At 39.2% G+C, this 17,037-nt stretch overlaps 2 protein-coding genes across 2 annotated transcripts in view; one reads left to right on the top strand and one right to left on the bottom strand.

Annotated features, from left to right (window-relative positions):
• The window catches only part of LOC146473291 (cation channel sperm-associated auxiliary subunit epsilon-like), a 22,889-nt gene extending 12,960 nt beyond the window's left edge, over window positions 1-9,929 (top strand). Inside the window, exons 25-35 of the mRNA XM_085118503.1 lie at window positions 297-344; window positions 543-626; window positions 790-839; window positions 1,389-1,464; window positions 2,071-2,169; window positions 2,838-2,917; window positions 4,245-4,344; window positions 5,179-5,262; window positions 5,448-5,602; window positions 6,402-6,602; window positions 8,950-9,929. Coding sequence (XP_084974629.1) covers window positions 297-344; window positions 543-626; window positions 790-839; window positions 1,389-1,464; window positions 2,071-2,169; window positions 2,838-2,917; window positions 4,245-4,344; window positions 5,179-5,262; window positions 5,448-5,602; window positions 6,402-6,602; window positions 8,950-9,169 — 1,197 coding nt within the window. The 3' untranslated portion in view covers window positions 9,170-9,929. The remainder of the gene's footprint in view (window positions 1-296; window positions 345-542; window positions 627-789; window positions 840-1,388; window positions 1,465-2,070; window positions 2,170-2,837; window positions 2,918-4,244; window positions 4,345-5,178; window positions 5,263-5,447; window positions 5,603-6,401; window positions 6,603-8,949) is intronic.
• On the bottom strand, window positions 9,868-17,037 carry LOC146473290 (retinol dehydrogenase 12-like). Its single transcript, XM_085118504.1, has 5 exons — window positions 16,927-17,037; window positions 14,779-14,901; window positions 13,715-13,864; window positions 11,548-12,099; window positions 9,868-10,835 (listed from the first exon to the last, which is right to left on the bottom strand). Exons 1-5 carry the CDS (start codon window positions 17,006-17,008, stop codon window positions 10,519-10,521), a joined length of 1,224 nt encoding a protein of 407 aa, XP_084974630.1. The 5' UTR covers window positions 17,009-17,037; the 3' UTR covers window positions 9,868-10,518.

Here is a 17,037-nt window from a genome sequence, read left to right as displayed (position 1 = left end):
CACTTTGGTTAAATGCCTGTTAAGTGCAACTGGTCATCCCTTGGTCTGCACCATTGTACTTTAACTTGCTGCGAGTTTTAGGTTATTAAAACAGAATTTTACATGTGTCTGAAGATTAAATGAAATTTTATTCTGTACTTTATAAATGAGGAACGTATGAGTTTTAGACAACAACAACAACGACAACTTTAAAATCAGGCTGCAAAACAACCTATTATAGCCGCTAGACTACTGGCATTAATGTTTATTGTTCTAAACATTTTTTGTCATTTTCTGATGGTTTTTTTGCTATTCAGGTGTGGGCCCAACTGATTCATCCAAGGACTACACCTAATAACATCACGGTAAGCCAGGCATTCAGACTTGTTAAAGAGAGTTTTAGAATTTTATTTACGGTAAGCGGCAGTAATGACCCCGTGACAATGTTTACCCCACATTTGCCGCTCGCTGTTTTCCGTTTCTCAGTAAAGTAGATTATTTTTGCGTTAGCATCAAAGATCAGATTTATTTTGAGCTGTACTCACCTGGGGTATGCATTGCAGGTGGAAATCTCCAGTGTCGATGTACTTAGAATCGTCACAGAAGCCCGTATTGAACATTATCCTGGAATTATTACACTGAACAAGGTAATTTGCCTGTTTCTACGATGGTAGACGCGGTGCGATTTGAACATAGCTTTTCGCAGTAAAGGTGTATACCGTCACATGCAGACGAGTTTTAATGAACCATTTTTCTGTGGCAACAAAATTATTGGTTACGACTTACTGGATTCTTCTGTTTTCTTCGTAGACGTTTGCATTCATGTGTGAATTAAGAAATGGAGCTTCTTCTCTAAAAAGGTAAGCAGCTAATTGAACGAAAATTAGAAACAGCAATGTTTTGAAATCTTTCCAAGCCTGCAGTTTTAAGCTCTTCCCCATTTGAAAAATAAATTTTGTTGGACTACCCAGTACCTATGGCGGTCACCGAAATACATATTTTTGGCCTAGTATCCTACGGCAAAACAGCCAATAAGAAGACTGTGGACACGTACGGTAAATTAGCACGTAGCTTTGATTTCACCTCAGGAAACTAATGTTAATTTAAGTGATTTAACCTTGGTTTAAGGAATCCCACACATTGTGGTGGAATTACCTCTGAAAACTCCTTTTACTTTTTATTGTCCAAGCAAGAGACAAACAGGTACATATTTTGCAAGAAAAGTAAAAGACCATTGAGAGTACGATGCCTGCAATTCGGCCCCATTGTTCACTCGTCACAAAAAAGCCATTGGATAGCCGGCACCATATTGATAAAAAAAATTACAGTTATAATTCGAAAAACGAATGAAAGAATGGTATAAAAGTGTATGTTATTCATTGTCCCCTGTATAACAATGTTATTTCTAGCTCATACAAGTCCACCGCAGTCGCAGTACAGTTGCTACCAAGCGTTGCAGAACTGACGTGTGAAAATGAAATTCAGGTAATAAGTGATTTTGGTTTTGTAACCACTGCACCTTTAGCCTGCCTGATAGGGGGTGGGTTGAGGGATCTTCTTACGCCTTGTGTACGAATTTCCTATACACCTGGCGTGCAGGTTATTGTATGTGTTGTTGTAGTACCATCACATACATTCCATCGAGCATATGCCTCACATCGACATTCCAATCCTAGCAGTATGCAGGATGTTTGTCCCATGAACCTTGTTTAATGGCCTTAGCTCCCACGAGTCTCCTGTAGCTCAGTGGTAGAGCATCCGAACTAGTAAATCGGAAGGTCTTAGGTTTGACTCCTGATAGGAGCACTCGGAATTTCTTTTTCCGAGTAATCTATACCCGTGTCACTCATCGTCCGAATAAGACATCATTCTCATTTTAATTTTATCTACCTTTGTATGACACGTTCCAATATCCTGGTCCTTTCATGGACACAGTCCGTCTAAAATCTGAAAAGGCCCTTATAAGACAATTTCTAAAGTAGACCGCGTTTGGTTGGCGTAGCCACGCTTGAACTAGGCCTTTCGTTTCCATAATGTTGGAACCAAATGTAAAACGAGCCGTTAAATTTCTTATCATTTTTTTTTCTTCAGGTTTTGCACATCAACGTTGGCTGTCCACCAAGCAAGAGTATTGTTATCAGGAACTGTACGGCACATGTTGGTGAAGGGCCAGTGCCATTTCTACCTCAGGTACAACACTAGACAAATTCTTTTTTCTCTGTACATGTTTGGAACTAACTTAACTAAGACTTAAAGGGGAAGTATCACGCGAATTTGATGTCATTTCAAAACCCCAAAATGTTTGTCCGATCGACAGAAACAAAAAAAATAATTGTCTAGTTTTGTTATAATTTATAACCCCAGTGCAAAAAAAAAAGGCGATTAGTGTCTCTCGCCAGAGACAGAGTAGGTCGGTATGGATTGAAACTTGAAAAATGTTAGGCTAACAGTTTTCAAGTTCTCGCACTTTTGTTTCCAAAATGCGCTAGAACAGATCACAAGTTGTTCCTTTCAAGAATTGAGTTGATTTCTTTCCTTCCGTTTTTCTAGAATCAATTTGTAGCTAAGTGAAAGTCTTATTTCGCCATTTTTGACAACAGAGGTCAAAAAACACCATGACACTTCTCCTTTAAGAAGCAATGACATGATTTTAATAAACAAAATACAGTTGTTGTTTTTTTTTTTTTCGAAAGAGGCGGTCCCCCACCTTTAATCTACTAGTTTACTGTTTCTAAAGCAGCTCCCATTCAGATTTTGATGTGAATTCAAGGTGTTTACTTCACCGAACTGACCAAAAAATCGTTCTTCTGGAACAGAATTACATATTTTAAGCCTTGTGAATGAATATCATGTTACAGACACAAGATCAAGCTGGACAGCTCGCGGCTTGCTATCTCAGTGCAGCCATGGATGAACCATTCAAGCTAGTGGTGGATCTGTAAGTACATTGTATAGATCTCTAGAGTGTGCCACAGGGTGGCTATCCATTGATTGGTTTGGTAGAGACCTACTCCACAGAACACACTGTCATTTTTTACGAGTGAACATCTTCGAGACGTTGAAAGAAATAACAAAGATGTTTCTAAACCAGTCGCTCGACACTTTAATCTTCCGAACCACTCTTACAAACACGTGACAGTCTGTGGAATTTTTTTTCATCATGGTAACCCAGAAACCTGCAAAACTTTAGAACAAAAATTCATCTTCCAGATCGGCACTTTTAATCCCCACGGAATCAAGAAAGGCTTTTCATTTGACTAATTTATTTGTTTTCCTCGTTACCATGCTCCCACTAATAGCGTAGATCCACTGCTCACTATATAAACCCATAATTTAGCCTGCGAACGCAGACGTATTTCCGACTGTCGCTTCTCGCCGCCGAAAAATTAGAGAAGCGACAGCCGAAAATACGTCTGCGTTCGCAGGCTACCCACAATTCTTTGATTCGCTCTGACGAAGGGCTAACGCTCGAAACGTTAGCACTCAAATCTCTTTACGGTGGCCAATTTACCTTTAGTTATCAACTCGGCTAATAAATTCGTTTCTACTCCCCACCGATGCAGCTCTGCAATTTGTTTAGAAGCTAACCAACCCCCTTATCCACGGGCATTCTTACGCGTGCTGTTTGTCTTCCGAAACTCCCAAATTTTGGAATATTTTGTGGAACTTAAAGAAAAGGAAAACAGTTTATAAACATGTGTGCATAGAAATGCAGTTTTTTTGCCCTGATGTCTTCAATCTAGCAACAGCGCTTAAGGCCTCGCTTCGGTGCGAAGCGCCCGGCTGTTTGAGAGTTAAGGGGGGACTTAACGTAAACGCCATTTTACCGCACTTGACATGGCTTTAATGGAAATATCTCGTTCACGTTTCAAGCAATCCAAAAAATCTATGTTCATCCCGTGAATCTATGTTGTGGGGTGTTTTGTGAATTTTGGGGTGATTTTTGGGTATATTTGGGAGGAGATAGTTTTTCTAGAAGGATTGGTTAAATTAAGAGAAATAAGAAATATTGAATAATTAGTGAAGTTTTAAAATTAGAATTTGTAGTTAATAATTAATAGACGGATACCAAGTTAGTCCACTCGCAACCTGGGGTGCTATTGCGTGGGTATCAACTGTCTGTTAGTGTTCCAAAAATCATTTTCTTTCTTCTATCCCTTCTTAAAACCTCTTCAAATTTCATTCAAATTTAGGTTAAGTCCCCCCTTAACGTAAAAAAATAATTCTGTTTGAACTTCACTGAACAGTCTATGTTTGATCAACAGTTATGAAGAAGGCAGATTTGTACAAGAGGTGCATAAAGACTACATTGTGTGGGAAGAAACTGGGAGAGCGGACTTTGGATACACTGCAACCATGAGCAAGGTACAACTTAGGTGCACTTGCAGATGCTATAGAGAATTGTTTGATTGGCGCTGATAAGGAGTTTCAATGTCCAAAGCAGGCATTTGTTTGCAGCAACCAAACCCAAATTGATCGTCAGTCGTGACGTACCCATGCAGTGCTCAGCACTATGAAAGCCCGTTTGCATATGCGATTTTTGTCGCATTGTAATGCGACTTTTGTCGCGTTCAAGTTGCAGTTTTAAATTGCGTGTGTAAACTAGTGGCGATTTCAGTGCGATTTATCGCCACCGTGTCTCTCTCTCTTAGTCCTTTGAGCCCCCAGTGGGGCATAGGGCCGCAGCAGATCGCCACCGTGTCGTAGGTATTTATTTCATGTTTGAATCTCAATGTACATTTGTAGGATTTCTCCGAAAACGTACTGTGATATCGCGCTGAAATTGCAGCTGGTTTAGACGTGCCATTTGAAGTGACAGCCTTTCGCGAGAAACATTACAGCAAACTGTGAGAATACTTACAATAATATTCGCACCTATAAACGGGCCTTAACTCGACAGGAAATGTTCTTGTGTGAATACTTTAATCCCGGTTACCGAAATAGATTTTTTTTTAGTTTGTTCGTATGATTTTTTAGACCAAGATCAAAATGAATCCTATAAATCATCGAAGGAACGTTACAATTATTTCCAACGCGATAAGTATCCAAACAGCTTGCAGAAAACCAACTCAATCCACTTGTTGCATTCAGCTGGTTTTCTAGTACCTATTCTTTATTCTGATTGGTCTTTCGATCACGAAATCATGTGCTCTAAAATAGCTTGACAATTTTGTTGGCTTTCTTTCTTTTATTTAACAGGTTGGTTGTGTAAGCGAGGCTCAGACGTGGAGGAAAATGGCTGGAAATTACTCTGGAGACTTGAGCAATGCCTGGTCACAGAATGTACGATAAGTGTAGAAATAATTTACAAACAATAAATTAAAATTGAAATTTTGCAAATCAACAAAAAAGTTATTTTGTGACAAGCAAACCAATTTGGTGGAGATTGTTATCCTAGCTTCACAGATTTTTGGTTAACGTCACAAAAGAAAACAATTACTCTAGAGCTCTCCGCTTCTCTCTTCCAGAATTACCAAAGTTGTTTTGAGCCAGGCGAAAGTGACACAGCTTTTGATGGAAGCCAGCCATACGAGATTCTAAATTCAACAGGATTCTCCCAGCTGGTCTTTAAGAGCTCCGGCTCTTTTCAATTCCAGTTAAGGGTTGTTGACGCTCATTTGAGGTAAGTGTACTCGTCTTTATTTTCAGAACAAAACTTTAACTTCTTTTAGAGACCGTGCTAAACGCTTATTTCGCTGTACCAAATATTAAACTGTAACATGAGAATGTCTGAGCCTCAACCAACCCTTTAATTTTTTCTCTTATACAGCCTTAAATTGTAAGTGTCAATTTTAAATATCTCTTCTTCTAGTATGTGGTTTTCATTGTTGATTTAAACATGTACGGTGCACTTAGATCTTTACAGACATTAAACTATTTCCTTGTGTTATTATTTTGTTTTGCTTTTTCTGCACTTTGTGGACTGTTACAATAGTGTGTGTTGTTGAAGGGATATAGAATCAACTGAGTGCCGAAAAACGAAAACCAAGGTAATTACTCCGACCAAATACATCAGACGTAAACAGCGCAGCAACGCACCAATCAGATCTAGAATTTCGGGCAAAAAATGAAAACAGCACCTAGCGCGGGAAAATGCGTGCAAGTCACGATTGGATTTGCTTTGTTATTGGTTGAGAAAGGGGCGCACGTTTTGCTAACAAATCACGGAACGCCCTAAAGCAAAACCAACTCAAAGGCGAATTACTTTCCAGTTTCGACACTAAATTGAAAATTGCTCTAAAACCAAAACAAAACCACCAAAAGCAACAACGTATTAAAGGCTAGCAAGTGATTCATTTTCTGATTCTGCGCTACTTGACCGCTGGCCTGTGGACTCCATTAGTTCCCTTAACAAAGTTAAAGTCGGTGTAAAGCAAGAATTGTTTGCATTTCAAACGTAAGAGTTTCCCATTTCCTTGCAGTTTTTGTGAACTGAACGCTCGGTTCTCGGTGGATGTGACCGACAATGTTGGCAAGAATTACCTGCCTCAGCTGTTGTCTGTTCTTGTAGTCACCCTGGGCAGTACTTTGCTGCTGTACATCAGCTTTGCACATTACACTAAAAAGACTCTGAATCGACATCAGGAAGACGAGGAGGAACAGCAAAGACTGCAGGAACTCAAGTAAGTTTGAGAGCGGTTTTCAATCGAGTATCGTAAAACCAAAACCAATTGAAAGTAATCAGTCTGGGCTAGTTGTTCAAAACCCAGGTAAGCTAATCCTGGGTTAATGTGAACTTTGATTCGACTTCAATTACTAATTTATTAAGATTATTTCAAAAGATTTTTGTCCCTCCGTTTTCACTTACACTTTTCATTACCATAAGCTTAAAATTAACTTGTAAAAACATTTTAAACGAGCAAGGTTAAACCCTCGGTTAACTTTTAATCGTGGATTAGCGTTAATCGGTTTTCTAAGAACCTGGCCCTGGCCAATCACGACAGACCTAAACAGCGCAATAAATCACTCAAAATTCGAAGAAAATTCATGTAACCGGCGCCAAGCGCGGGAAGATGCGTGCCAGCAAGTCACGTTTGGCTTTCAGTGGTTTTGGCTCTCATTGGTTGAGAAAGTGGCACGAGTTTTGCTAACCAATCACAGAGCTTAGCAAAGCAAAACTAAAGCAAACAAAAATTAACCAAACACGAATTTCTTTCTTTACTCAGTTAAAATCGCTCTAACACCACCGAGACTTGTTGTGAATACTACAGGGTGTTTCAAAAGTTCGTGGACACTTTATTTTAATACAAATAAATGATAGTTTTAGAAATCCGATATTAATGAAGGTTTTCCAGTTTTATGTACATTGTTTCCTTTGACCACTGTTGAAACATCAATATCCAGGGTGCCCCCATTGTTCTGTATAACGTTTTTGAGCCGTTGCGGCATGGAACGAACTAGCTCCCTTAGGCTTGCTAGCGGTATGTTCTGCCAGGCGTGCCGTAACCTTGATTCTAGTTCTCCCATCGTCTTAGGGATCGGATCTCTGTATGCAGCTTCGTCGATGATGCTCCATAGTTTTTCAATGGGGTTAAGGTCAGGTGAATTTGCTGGCCACTCATCTTTTTGGATAAAATTCGGGAGGTTTCTCTTGCACCACTGCTGTGTTGCTTTCGCCGTATGAGCTGGTGCGCCATCTTGAACGAGGGTCGGACTGCTATTGTTTGTGAAAAGCTTTCGTTTTACAGGCTCTTCTGTTGAAGATCTTCGGCTGAAAAGAGGCTTCACTTCTCTCTCAAAGATTTTTGTGATGTAATACTCTGCCGTTACAGTCTGTCCTTGAGGGATGAAATGTAGGGAAGTAAGGCCGCGGCCTGTCATGCCACCCCAAACCATCCATTTGGCGCTTCCTTTAAATTGGTACGATGGCGGAACTTGACTCTCCTGTGAGCCCCATACGCTATCGTTTTTAGGGTTCGGAAAATGAAAAAGGTTTTTAAGGTACTCATCGTTAAAGAGAATTTTCCCGTATATATTTATAAGCGAATACTAAGCGAGCTTTCCTCTGGTTGTTGCTCAGAAGTGGAAGCTTTTTTTCGTCTCAAAGGTTTTCATCCTTTTCTTGACATATACCTCCACACTGTTGGTGCAGATCCAGGCAGACCTTTGTTCTTCAGTTGTTTGCTGATTTTTCTTGTAGAATAACCTCTTTTATACTTTGCTTTTTCTATAACTTTCTTTGCCGTTCTGTCAAGGACTGATGGTCGACCACTTCTTGGCTTGTCGTAAAACTCTTGTAAACCTTTAATACCACTTCGCTACCCAGCTTTTGCTTTTTTGCAGTATTTTAGCCGTTTCTCGAACAGATACTCCAGATGATCCTAGAATTGCTGCCTGTGCTCTTAAATAGACTGCATTTTTAGGGTTCATAATTAAAAATTATACCAAGACGTGGAAAATCTACAGTATGTAGTTGCTACTGAAATAAGACAAAAATGGCGGGAAAGTACAGAAACACACACGTTACAGATTTGCACCTTTTGGCGGGAAAATATTTATTTCAACGGAGATTTTTATCTGACTCATACAAAAGTTCTGAAAATCGATAAACAATAAGATTTGTTAATATCTGCAAGAAAATGGAGAGAAATATAAGAAATCTGAATGAAGTATAGACTTTTTAAAATGTCCACGAACTTTTGAAACACCCTGTATTTCTGCGATTGCCACCTTGAATTGCAGTCCAGTAGTGGGAGCTGGGGATCTCAATGCAGCTTTTATGCTAGACTACAAGCGGTTGCTATTAATATTTATTTTATTTTACCGAGATCTAAGCAGAAATCCTCCACAATTAAGATTTCATTTTCCCTTTCGGGCGCGCGATGTGAGACCTGAAAATGGCGCGATATTCGAGCAGTGTGTTCGCTCCACTGTCTGTCAGAGGTGTACTTTTGATGCGATCTTGGCGACATTTCGCGTGTTTAAACGGTATTTTGTAAGTTCACCTTCCGAGTGTATTTGTTGTTGCAGGAGCTTGTTCTCCTCATTCCAGCAAGGAACTGATGATGCAGGACTGGCTCATCGCCGTTCTACAAACCACAACGTGCGACGCTTTACAGGAACAGCTATGCTAATGAGCGACAAGATCCCAGCGGAGTGCTTTAGCGAAATAAGCGCCCTCGTTGAGTCTCGTGAACCAAGTAATGCGTCTTTAAGATCAAGGAAGTCTTCTCATACTAGCAACCGATAATGGAGACGGTTTGAATAAAAGGCAAACAAAACCGCGCTTTCTGCAGTAAGCTAAACTAACATTTAGATAAAACATCGTTAGGTCTGGTCTCCTAACCGTCTCGCCTCAGAAGATTAAACATTGAAAAGGAGATGGCACTCTGCTAGGAGGGAGAGTTCGGGTTTAAATTTACTCGATTGTGAGTGATTTACACAGTTAGTTTAGCAGTTTTTTTTTTTCAATCAAACAAAGACAAACAAACGAATTTACAAGCCTGCAGTATTTCTTTGGTCAAGGTTTTGCCCTCTTTAGTTATTTTATTGAAATGTTTGGCAAAAAAAAAAGTATTTGTCGTCCGGTTTTGCCGCTTAACAGAAACTTCCACTCCTAGCAAACGTTAGAAATTCTTGCCTTTTGGCGACTTTTTTTTGGCAGAAGTACCTTGCCCAGTACGTTTTGTAGTTTTGTAGTCTGCGTACAGATGTCTCGTAACTTCGTAATGCTCTACGCGTCAAAGAGACGGCGTGAAGCAGAGGAAGAAGGAGGAGCATCACAGAAAGAGGAAGCCTACTCGGATGTCTGTACGCAGGCTGGTACATGTTATAAGATTAGGGAAAAGGATGTTATTGACTTCAGCTTTCATTCACTTTAAAGTTCACGTGTATAATATTATATTCAATTATGATAAAACTTAACTCTGTATTTGTATCCTTTGTTCCCTAAATCATTCTTGTTTCTTATGATATTCATTACGAGTACAAATAAAGTGATTAGTTGTCAAGAGCCTTGTGCATTGAAAATGGAAAATGTGTCGAAGCATTACATATTCCTATCTTCCTGGTATGACATACGCACGATTTATACCGCTCTCTCGGCTACGGTTTCCCGGTTTGTAGGATCAAATCTGATAAAAACAAACTTCAGAACGATAAAATAAAAAACTTATCAGTTTTGACAACGATAAACGCAAAAGTTTGAGAATGACTTATCATGATATTACGGACTTGAGGGTTAAAGTTTTGTGTCGTTTTCGTCTGAACGGTCGTATGGACGCAGAATGTTTGTTCCATTGTCGATAAAAACGCATTCGTTTAATTTAGACGGGGCCATAGTGCCGCTAAAATTGAAATCTTTGAGTATGGAAACGCAATCAAGAGCGGACTCCAAGAGTTCAGGTTTTTTGTGCCAGTTATTCGTACGAAAAAGCGCGGTCTTCAGTCGAGCGAAAGCCTGGGACGAGCGAGGAAATGGTAAAGTGAGACTGGGGAGAGACTCGCACGGGTGCGCATGCTCCATCTGGAATTTCAAGGAAAACACTTTTGCAGTCTAAATCAACTAAAGAGGAAAGGATGGACCCTGTAAAGTGTGAATTACTGTTCATGTTTCTTTAGTCCAGTGATCTGCTCGCTTCGTCTCCATAGTTCTCCTGACACCATTTCATCCTTCGCCAAATCACTGCAGTCAGTCGGTGCACAGTCCTTGAAGTACTCCCCACTCACTTCCTTCAACTCCTCAGCCACCGCGCAGTACACAGAGGTCTGGGCACCACTGTTTGTAGTCTTGAAAAAGAAATAGGACACAAACCACAAAATCGGCTGCAAAATCCACATTTGCAAAAGACGGAAGTTTCGTATGATTTCCGTACTCACGACTCCGGGATGAAGGGCGTTTACCGTCACTCCTGAACCTAGCAACGAAGAAAGGATGTTTACAATGTCATGCTGCTTTCCCCAATAGCTGTGATTACAGTTGAGCCTACGGTCAAATTTTCTTTTCTTTCAAAAGGTACGGAAACGAGAGTAACGAGTCAACACAATGCCGAAAGGCCCACGTGCCTCGTTTGTATGTCAATATTGAATAGACCATTTCTGAGTTGCTTTGAACCTCATTATGAAAGCGAGGCTGCGTGCAAAGTTTTTGTTATGAAAACTAGTTTTCATTTATATGTAAACAAAACTAATTTTCAAATGAAAAGTTTTGCACTTAGCCTCGCTTTCATTGTGAGGTTCACAGCAACTTGGCGTAATAGCCAGAGCGTTGTGGAGTGACTTTGAATCCCCAAATCCTCGATATTGAAGGAGACAGAAATGCTAAGTCATCGCTTTTTGAAACGTGGTTTTGAAATGGTGGGGGTGGGGTGGGGCTAAAAGGCCTTGCTATAGGACCACCCTTCAGATATCTTTCACTCCCTTTAAAATTTCAACCATATCAAAATTCATCTTGCAATTAAGGTAGATCCCGACACTGGTCACTTTGAAAACGGCTTGGTATGTTAGAACGACAACTAAAAAACTTTCAATCTTGCACCCCTTAATGAAAGTTGCACTGGTGTGTTACTTTGTAACAGCTAAAAGTGTGGCTAATTGGGGCCAATTCAGCTTGTTACTTAGAGTACAAACCTTGTAATCTCTTGCTCAACTCTCTGGTGAAAAAAATCTGGCACAGTTTGCTATAGTTGTAAGCTTTGAATGTTCCATAACCTTCCTTCTCTTGATGGAAAACTTTGTCAACATCAATTTGCGATGACACCCTGGCATGTTGGTCAGAGGACACATTAATTATCCGGCTTGGTGAACATGCTTTTAACTTATCCATCAAAAGATGTGTGAGTAAGAAATGACCAAGATAATTCACTTGAATGGTGTTCTCTAAACCATCAACTGTTGACACATATGGCCCCATGTAACCAGCATTATTTATCAAGATGTCAACTCTCTCCTCCTCCCTTTCAATCTCTTCAGCAAATTCCCGCACTGACTGGAAACAAGACAAGTCCAGCTTTCTCACTTCTATTTTTCTGTTGCCAGTATTTTCGATGATTTCGGCAGCAGCTTGCAGGCCTTTTGTGATGTTTCGGCAGCCTATGATGACCCTGGCCTTTCTCCAGGCTAGGATCCGAGCTGTCTCTTTGCCAATGCCAGTGTTTCCTCCTGTTATTACTACAGTTTTACCTAAATAAATAAATAAATAAATACATGTAAATAAATAAATCACTTTATTCAAGGGTCAATGTATTTAGCGCAGAGCACTTATTGGGGACACTTTCCAGATCAAATTGGAATTTAGAAATGTTGGGCTTTAAGGAGAGGGTAAAACCAGAGAACTTGGAGAAAAACCTCTCGGATCAAGGACGAGAGCCAACAACAAACTCAACCCACATTTGATCTGAGTCCCAGGAATCAAACCCGGGCCACAAAATTTGCCGGGCAACTTGTTTTAGTTGTTTTACACAGCACACCTGTTGTGTAAAAGAGATAATAATTTTTATTATACATCATTTTTGAAGCTGATATTAAGATGTGACGGTTTTGAAAATGATGTAAGTGTCATACCCCTTTTAACTCCCTATCTGCCCTATGCTGTAGTCTGCCTGAGCAAGATTTTGGATTTTTCAGAGGGAGGGGGGGGTCTCCTCAAAGACTCCTGTCAAGTTCACTGTACTTAAGGATGGTGCCTACTATTGTTACTGCGCATACGTTGCGGTTCTGCCCATCTCGAGATACTCAGGTTTCCTATGGGTGGTGCCAACTAGTACCGGAATATTTTTGCGCGGTTTAAAACTATGCGGAGAAAGCAGAACTTAGCAAATGCTTTTGGTTTCTCAAAAGAAAATTGGGGATAACCATGCATTTTTAAGAGATAATTAAGCTTCAATTTAGGAGAAAATCCCATACATTGCTTTATATTTTGGCGCTTTTTAGAGATATTATTGCTTAGTTATCTCTGAAAAATGCATGGTTACTTCCAATTTTCTTTTTGGATTCCAAAAGCCCTTGCTAAGATCTGCTTTTCCCGCATAGTCATAAACCGCACAAAAATACTTCGGTATTAGTAGGCACCGTCCTTAATGAACTATTTTTGAAGACTTAATTTTATAATTTCTACCTACAATCAAGATGGATCATTTTAAGAGATCTTTTATTAAAAGATGACTCTTCAGTTTAATATTTAACCGTGTGCAGCTCTGTTTCATTGTGATAAATAAAATTTGTTTTAAAGTACCAGTAATGCAATAGCCCAAGTGGAACTGAAGAGAATTATGTTCGTTAAGTGTTTGTGTTTAACCCTTTAACCCCTGAAGCAAAACGACATTTCCAAGACTACAAACTCAATGTCCATGTATGATATACCATTTTAAAGCTACTCATGAGTGTATTTCATGACTGATATAATTATGAATAAGCAAAGTTATGGCTTTGAGATAAATGGCCTTAAAACGCAAAAATTTAAAACTTCAAAAACGCCCCAATCCTTGTGTATATTAGGTATACCCCTAAACTATAGCTTATTTTGCAGGTCTCAACATCTTCATTTATGTCAGAGATGTCTTAAGAACCACAACTTCTAGGGGAAAAAAGTTGAAAAGCTATAGGGGTGGTCAACCATATCACATATGGGAGGGGGTTAACTTTTTATCCTTTTAATGAGTAGATCTTCACAAGACCATCTTGGTGTCAAAAATTCATAGAAATCTGTCAAATACTGACAGAGTTATGGCATTATGTGCCAAATGGCACTCTTAGGGATTAAATACTGCAGTAGCCAGCTACAGTTTGTGACGTGTACCTGATAGCTTGGCGAAGCTTGGACAGGGTGGTCCTTCAAAGTATACCTTGATAGAAACTCCCACTATAACTACAACGACAATGCCGACAAGAAACAGAAGGCCGCCATATAATTCCACTGAGGCTTGATTATACAGTTCATGAACATTGGCTGCAAGACAAGATACAAGCAAATTAACCCACAGATCTGACTGTTTTGGGAGCAGTTGGAAAACTGTTATCAGCCAACTTACAAACTGCCAAGAAAGTTCCATTCATTGACATTATTTTGACAGGTTTCAGGGCAGATACATTTAAAACTACAATTTTGGACAAAACTAGTTAAGAAAAATGTGAATTATGCACATATATTTCAATCTCCTGTAAGGAAAAAAACCGCCTGGAGGTGTAGTAGACCTCCACTCCCACCCCTCCCCCCCCTCCCCCCCCCCCACCTCACTTGATGTTGCTTTGAAGGCGGGAAAATTAGCCAGCCTTTTTTTCAGCGGCAGACCAACACTAATGGGGTTGGGGGGCTGAGTTGTTAATGTGTCACTGTAGCTGTGGAATTTGTAGTTCAACTTGACTTGTAAAAAGTTTTTACAGTCAATCCACGTCACGTGTGACCAGTATTTTTGAAATTTGAACAGAGTTCAACATGTCAGTTTTGAACATCGCCAACAAGATTTCAGAGTTTCCTTAGAAATTTCCCTAGTTTATTGATGGTATAAAGCTATGAAGTTTTCTTTCTCCGTCTTTTTCTGTTAATGCGTCTTTTTTGGAAAGATTTGCAGAGAAATGTTCAACATTCCATTCACATGTCGGACATTACAAAGAGAAATTTGACTGTTCATTTCATTCTAGGAATACTGGTCGTGCGCGACGTGAATTGACAGTAATAGTTTTGTCCAAGACTACTGTAGGCCCACATAGACTAGTTAGCCCCATACATGACCACTTCTGGTTCCAACATTGTCTTCCTTCAATAATCACTGTACAAGAAACTGTCTTCCTCTTTTGAGAAAGATCAAAGACAACTACACAACTTTCATAAGCAATTTATAATATTTATCGAGCCTTGTGTACCTTGAGAACATTTGCCGCAGCTTACTTTGCAGTGCTTGGACATCCACTGCACATTTTTCTTGCATTCTCCTTTAGCGGCCCAGTGACCACACTTGGGGTGGTGATCCTCACAAGGCACCGCTCCTGAAATTATTGAACAACCGTCTCAATTAAAACTGAATTAGACACAACCATACTTGTTAGAGCCATTTTTAATGTTATGTGCATAGGGACTAACTTTTGACATGTCATCTGTTGGCAAGCAAGGTTAAATCAATCCTACTGTAAGTCTTTTAAATGTAAGCACAACTGATTTATTTACAGTAATGAACTCAAATTTGGGGGATGAAGATGGGATTTACACTGTGCTTATCACCAAAATGGTGTGGACAATAGATTTTATGTAAAAATCTCTGCATTTAAATTAGCCTTACTAGCCTTGTTCAAGGTAAAGTATTCTTTTGATTCTTGAACTCAAGAACGAGGTTAGCAGGGCTAATTTGAATGCGAACAAAAGAATATTAAAATGTCAGCCATTTTGCGTGGGCTCTATTTCAAGAAGTCAATCTGAGATCAACAAATTGATTGTTTTGAACATAAATGCAAACAAACTGTCCAAAATTTACCAGAAGCCACTAAAGAGAGCCGATTGGAAGTGGCCAAATCATTTTAATTTTCTTGAAAATTGGGAGCCAGACAAGGTAAAAAATCTCTCTTCAGCCATTTGAGGTCGGCAGTTTTTTTGCCAATAAATGGTAAAGTTTCCAGCCGGCTTGATAGTTTATAAACAGTCTTTCAGCTTTTTACACAGCATGTCAAAGGATAGTCACTTTTCTCTGCTACGCACATATATACTGAAAATGGATGTAAACATCACATTTTTCTGGATGTGGTGACTACTTAGCGCCTGCACACTAGACATGCATCTCACATCAATTTAGATTATACGTGAAGTACATGTCGAAGTACAGTCAACTCCCGATAACTTGAAGTTTCAAGGGAAACTGAAAAAGGTTCGAGTTACTGAGAGTTTGAGTTATCGAGGGTAAAATTATATATTAGAAAAATGACCTGAAAGGAAAGGAAAATTGATTCGAGTTAGCTTGAGGTTCGAGTTATTGAGGGTTCAAGTTATCGGCAGTCGACTGTACCACTTATAAGTAACATTCTTAGGAAATTTAAAAAATTCTGCCAGATGCTACCAAGCTGAAATTCTAATGCATTTGGCTCAAACAAGTTGGCAGCCAATTGAATATTAAAAATTCTCACTGTCCATAGTTTTTCAGGGTTCTAATCACAAATTATAAATATTAACTAATTTGTTGCATTTCACCCCAATAGGTGCCATTCTAGCTGGTATTCATCCATACCCCCACCATAAGGCTCGATGAGTTGTTCCAATTAAAATTTTCTTATGCAAAATTTACTATGCAAACAAATTATGCAAAACTTTACGTCAACATGAATAATTTAATCTGGCTATTGCAACAAATACAAAACTGATGGAAACTGATTCTTAGTTCTGAAATTTATTGATTTAGAAGGTCTGTGTTTTCAATAACAATTCCAAAGTGTGGTCACTCTTTCGTTTTATTATGGACCAAGTTAGGTTAAATATTTAATAATAATTTGATGCTTACACTTAAGTTCATGCAAGTCTTATGAGTTAAGCTTAATTAACATGCAAAAAATAAATTTGTGGCCATCTCCTATCCACGAACCTTTCAATGCATGAATAAAATCGTGCAACCTGCGTTTAAAACGAATATATACTTTTTAATAGCCTCCTTTTTTTTCAGCCTAAAACTTTCAAATGTCGATCTCATTTTTCTCTTCTAAGCTTGAACATTATCATAATTCACCTGCAATAATCGGGACAGGTGCCGAACGCGCGATGGACACAATATAATTACCATATCTAAAATTAACCACAAGCAAGCTTACCTTATATTAAAACCAAGTCGAGCCCTGGGTTAAACGAAAATTGAAACTATTCAATTGCCATAAGCTCATTAAGCTTAAGTTGTATATCCGAAAATACCAGAAAATCTCAAATTAAGAAGCTGGTCGAGGCTCAGCCGACATTGTAAAACCGTTGCAATAAAAATTACAACTTCGGATCCCAGCCGAAGTACATGATAAATATTAAGATGTACATACTACACTTACCTGATGCATAACATAAGATAACTAAGAAAAAGATGAAAAGAAAGAGCAGAGATCCTAACCACCACCGGCCTAATTGTCCCATGCTGAAAGGCTAAAAGACTTGACAACATT

Source organism: Pavona decussata, unplaced genomic scaffold (genome assembly GCF_977016875.1).
Source record: "Pavona decussata unplaced genomic scaffold, jaPavDecu1.1 SCAFFOLD_94, whole genome shotgun sequence".
Taxonomy (NCBI): domain Eukaryota; kingdom Metazoa; phylum Cnidaria; class Anthozoa; order Scleractinia; family Agariciidae; genus Pavona; species Pavona decussata.
Note: the sequence above shows the minus strand (reverse complement) of the source record. Positions and strands in the feature narration are given on the sequence as shown.

Bases quoted from the DNA above. Each gene is read 5' to 3' on its own strand.
- LOC146473290 (XM_085118504.1), bottom strand. From the start codon at position 17,008: ATGGGACAATTAGGCCGGTGGTGGTTAGGATCTCTGCTCTTTCTTTTC. The intron at 14,902-16,926 runs GTAAGTGTAGTA...CAATAATTTCAG, and splicing joins TATCTTATGTTATGCATCAG to GAGCGGTGCCTTGTGAGGAT. The intron at 12,100-13,714 runs GTACACGTCACA...TTATTTATTTAG, and splicing joins AAGCTTCGCCAAGCTATCAG to GTAAAACTGTAGTAATAACA.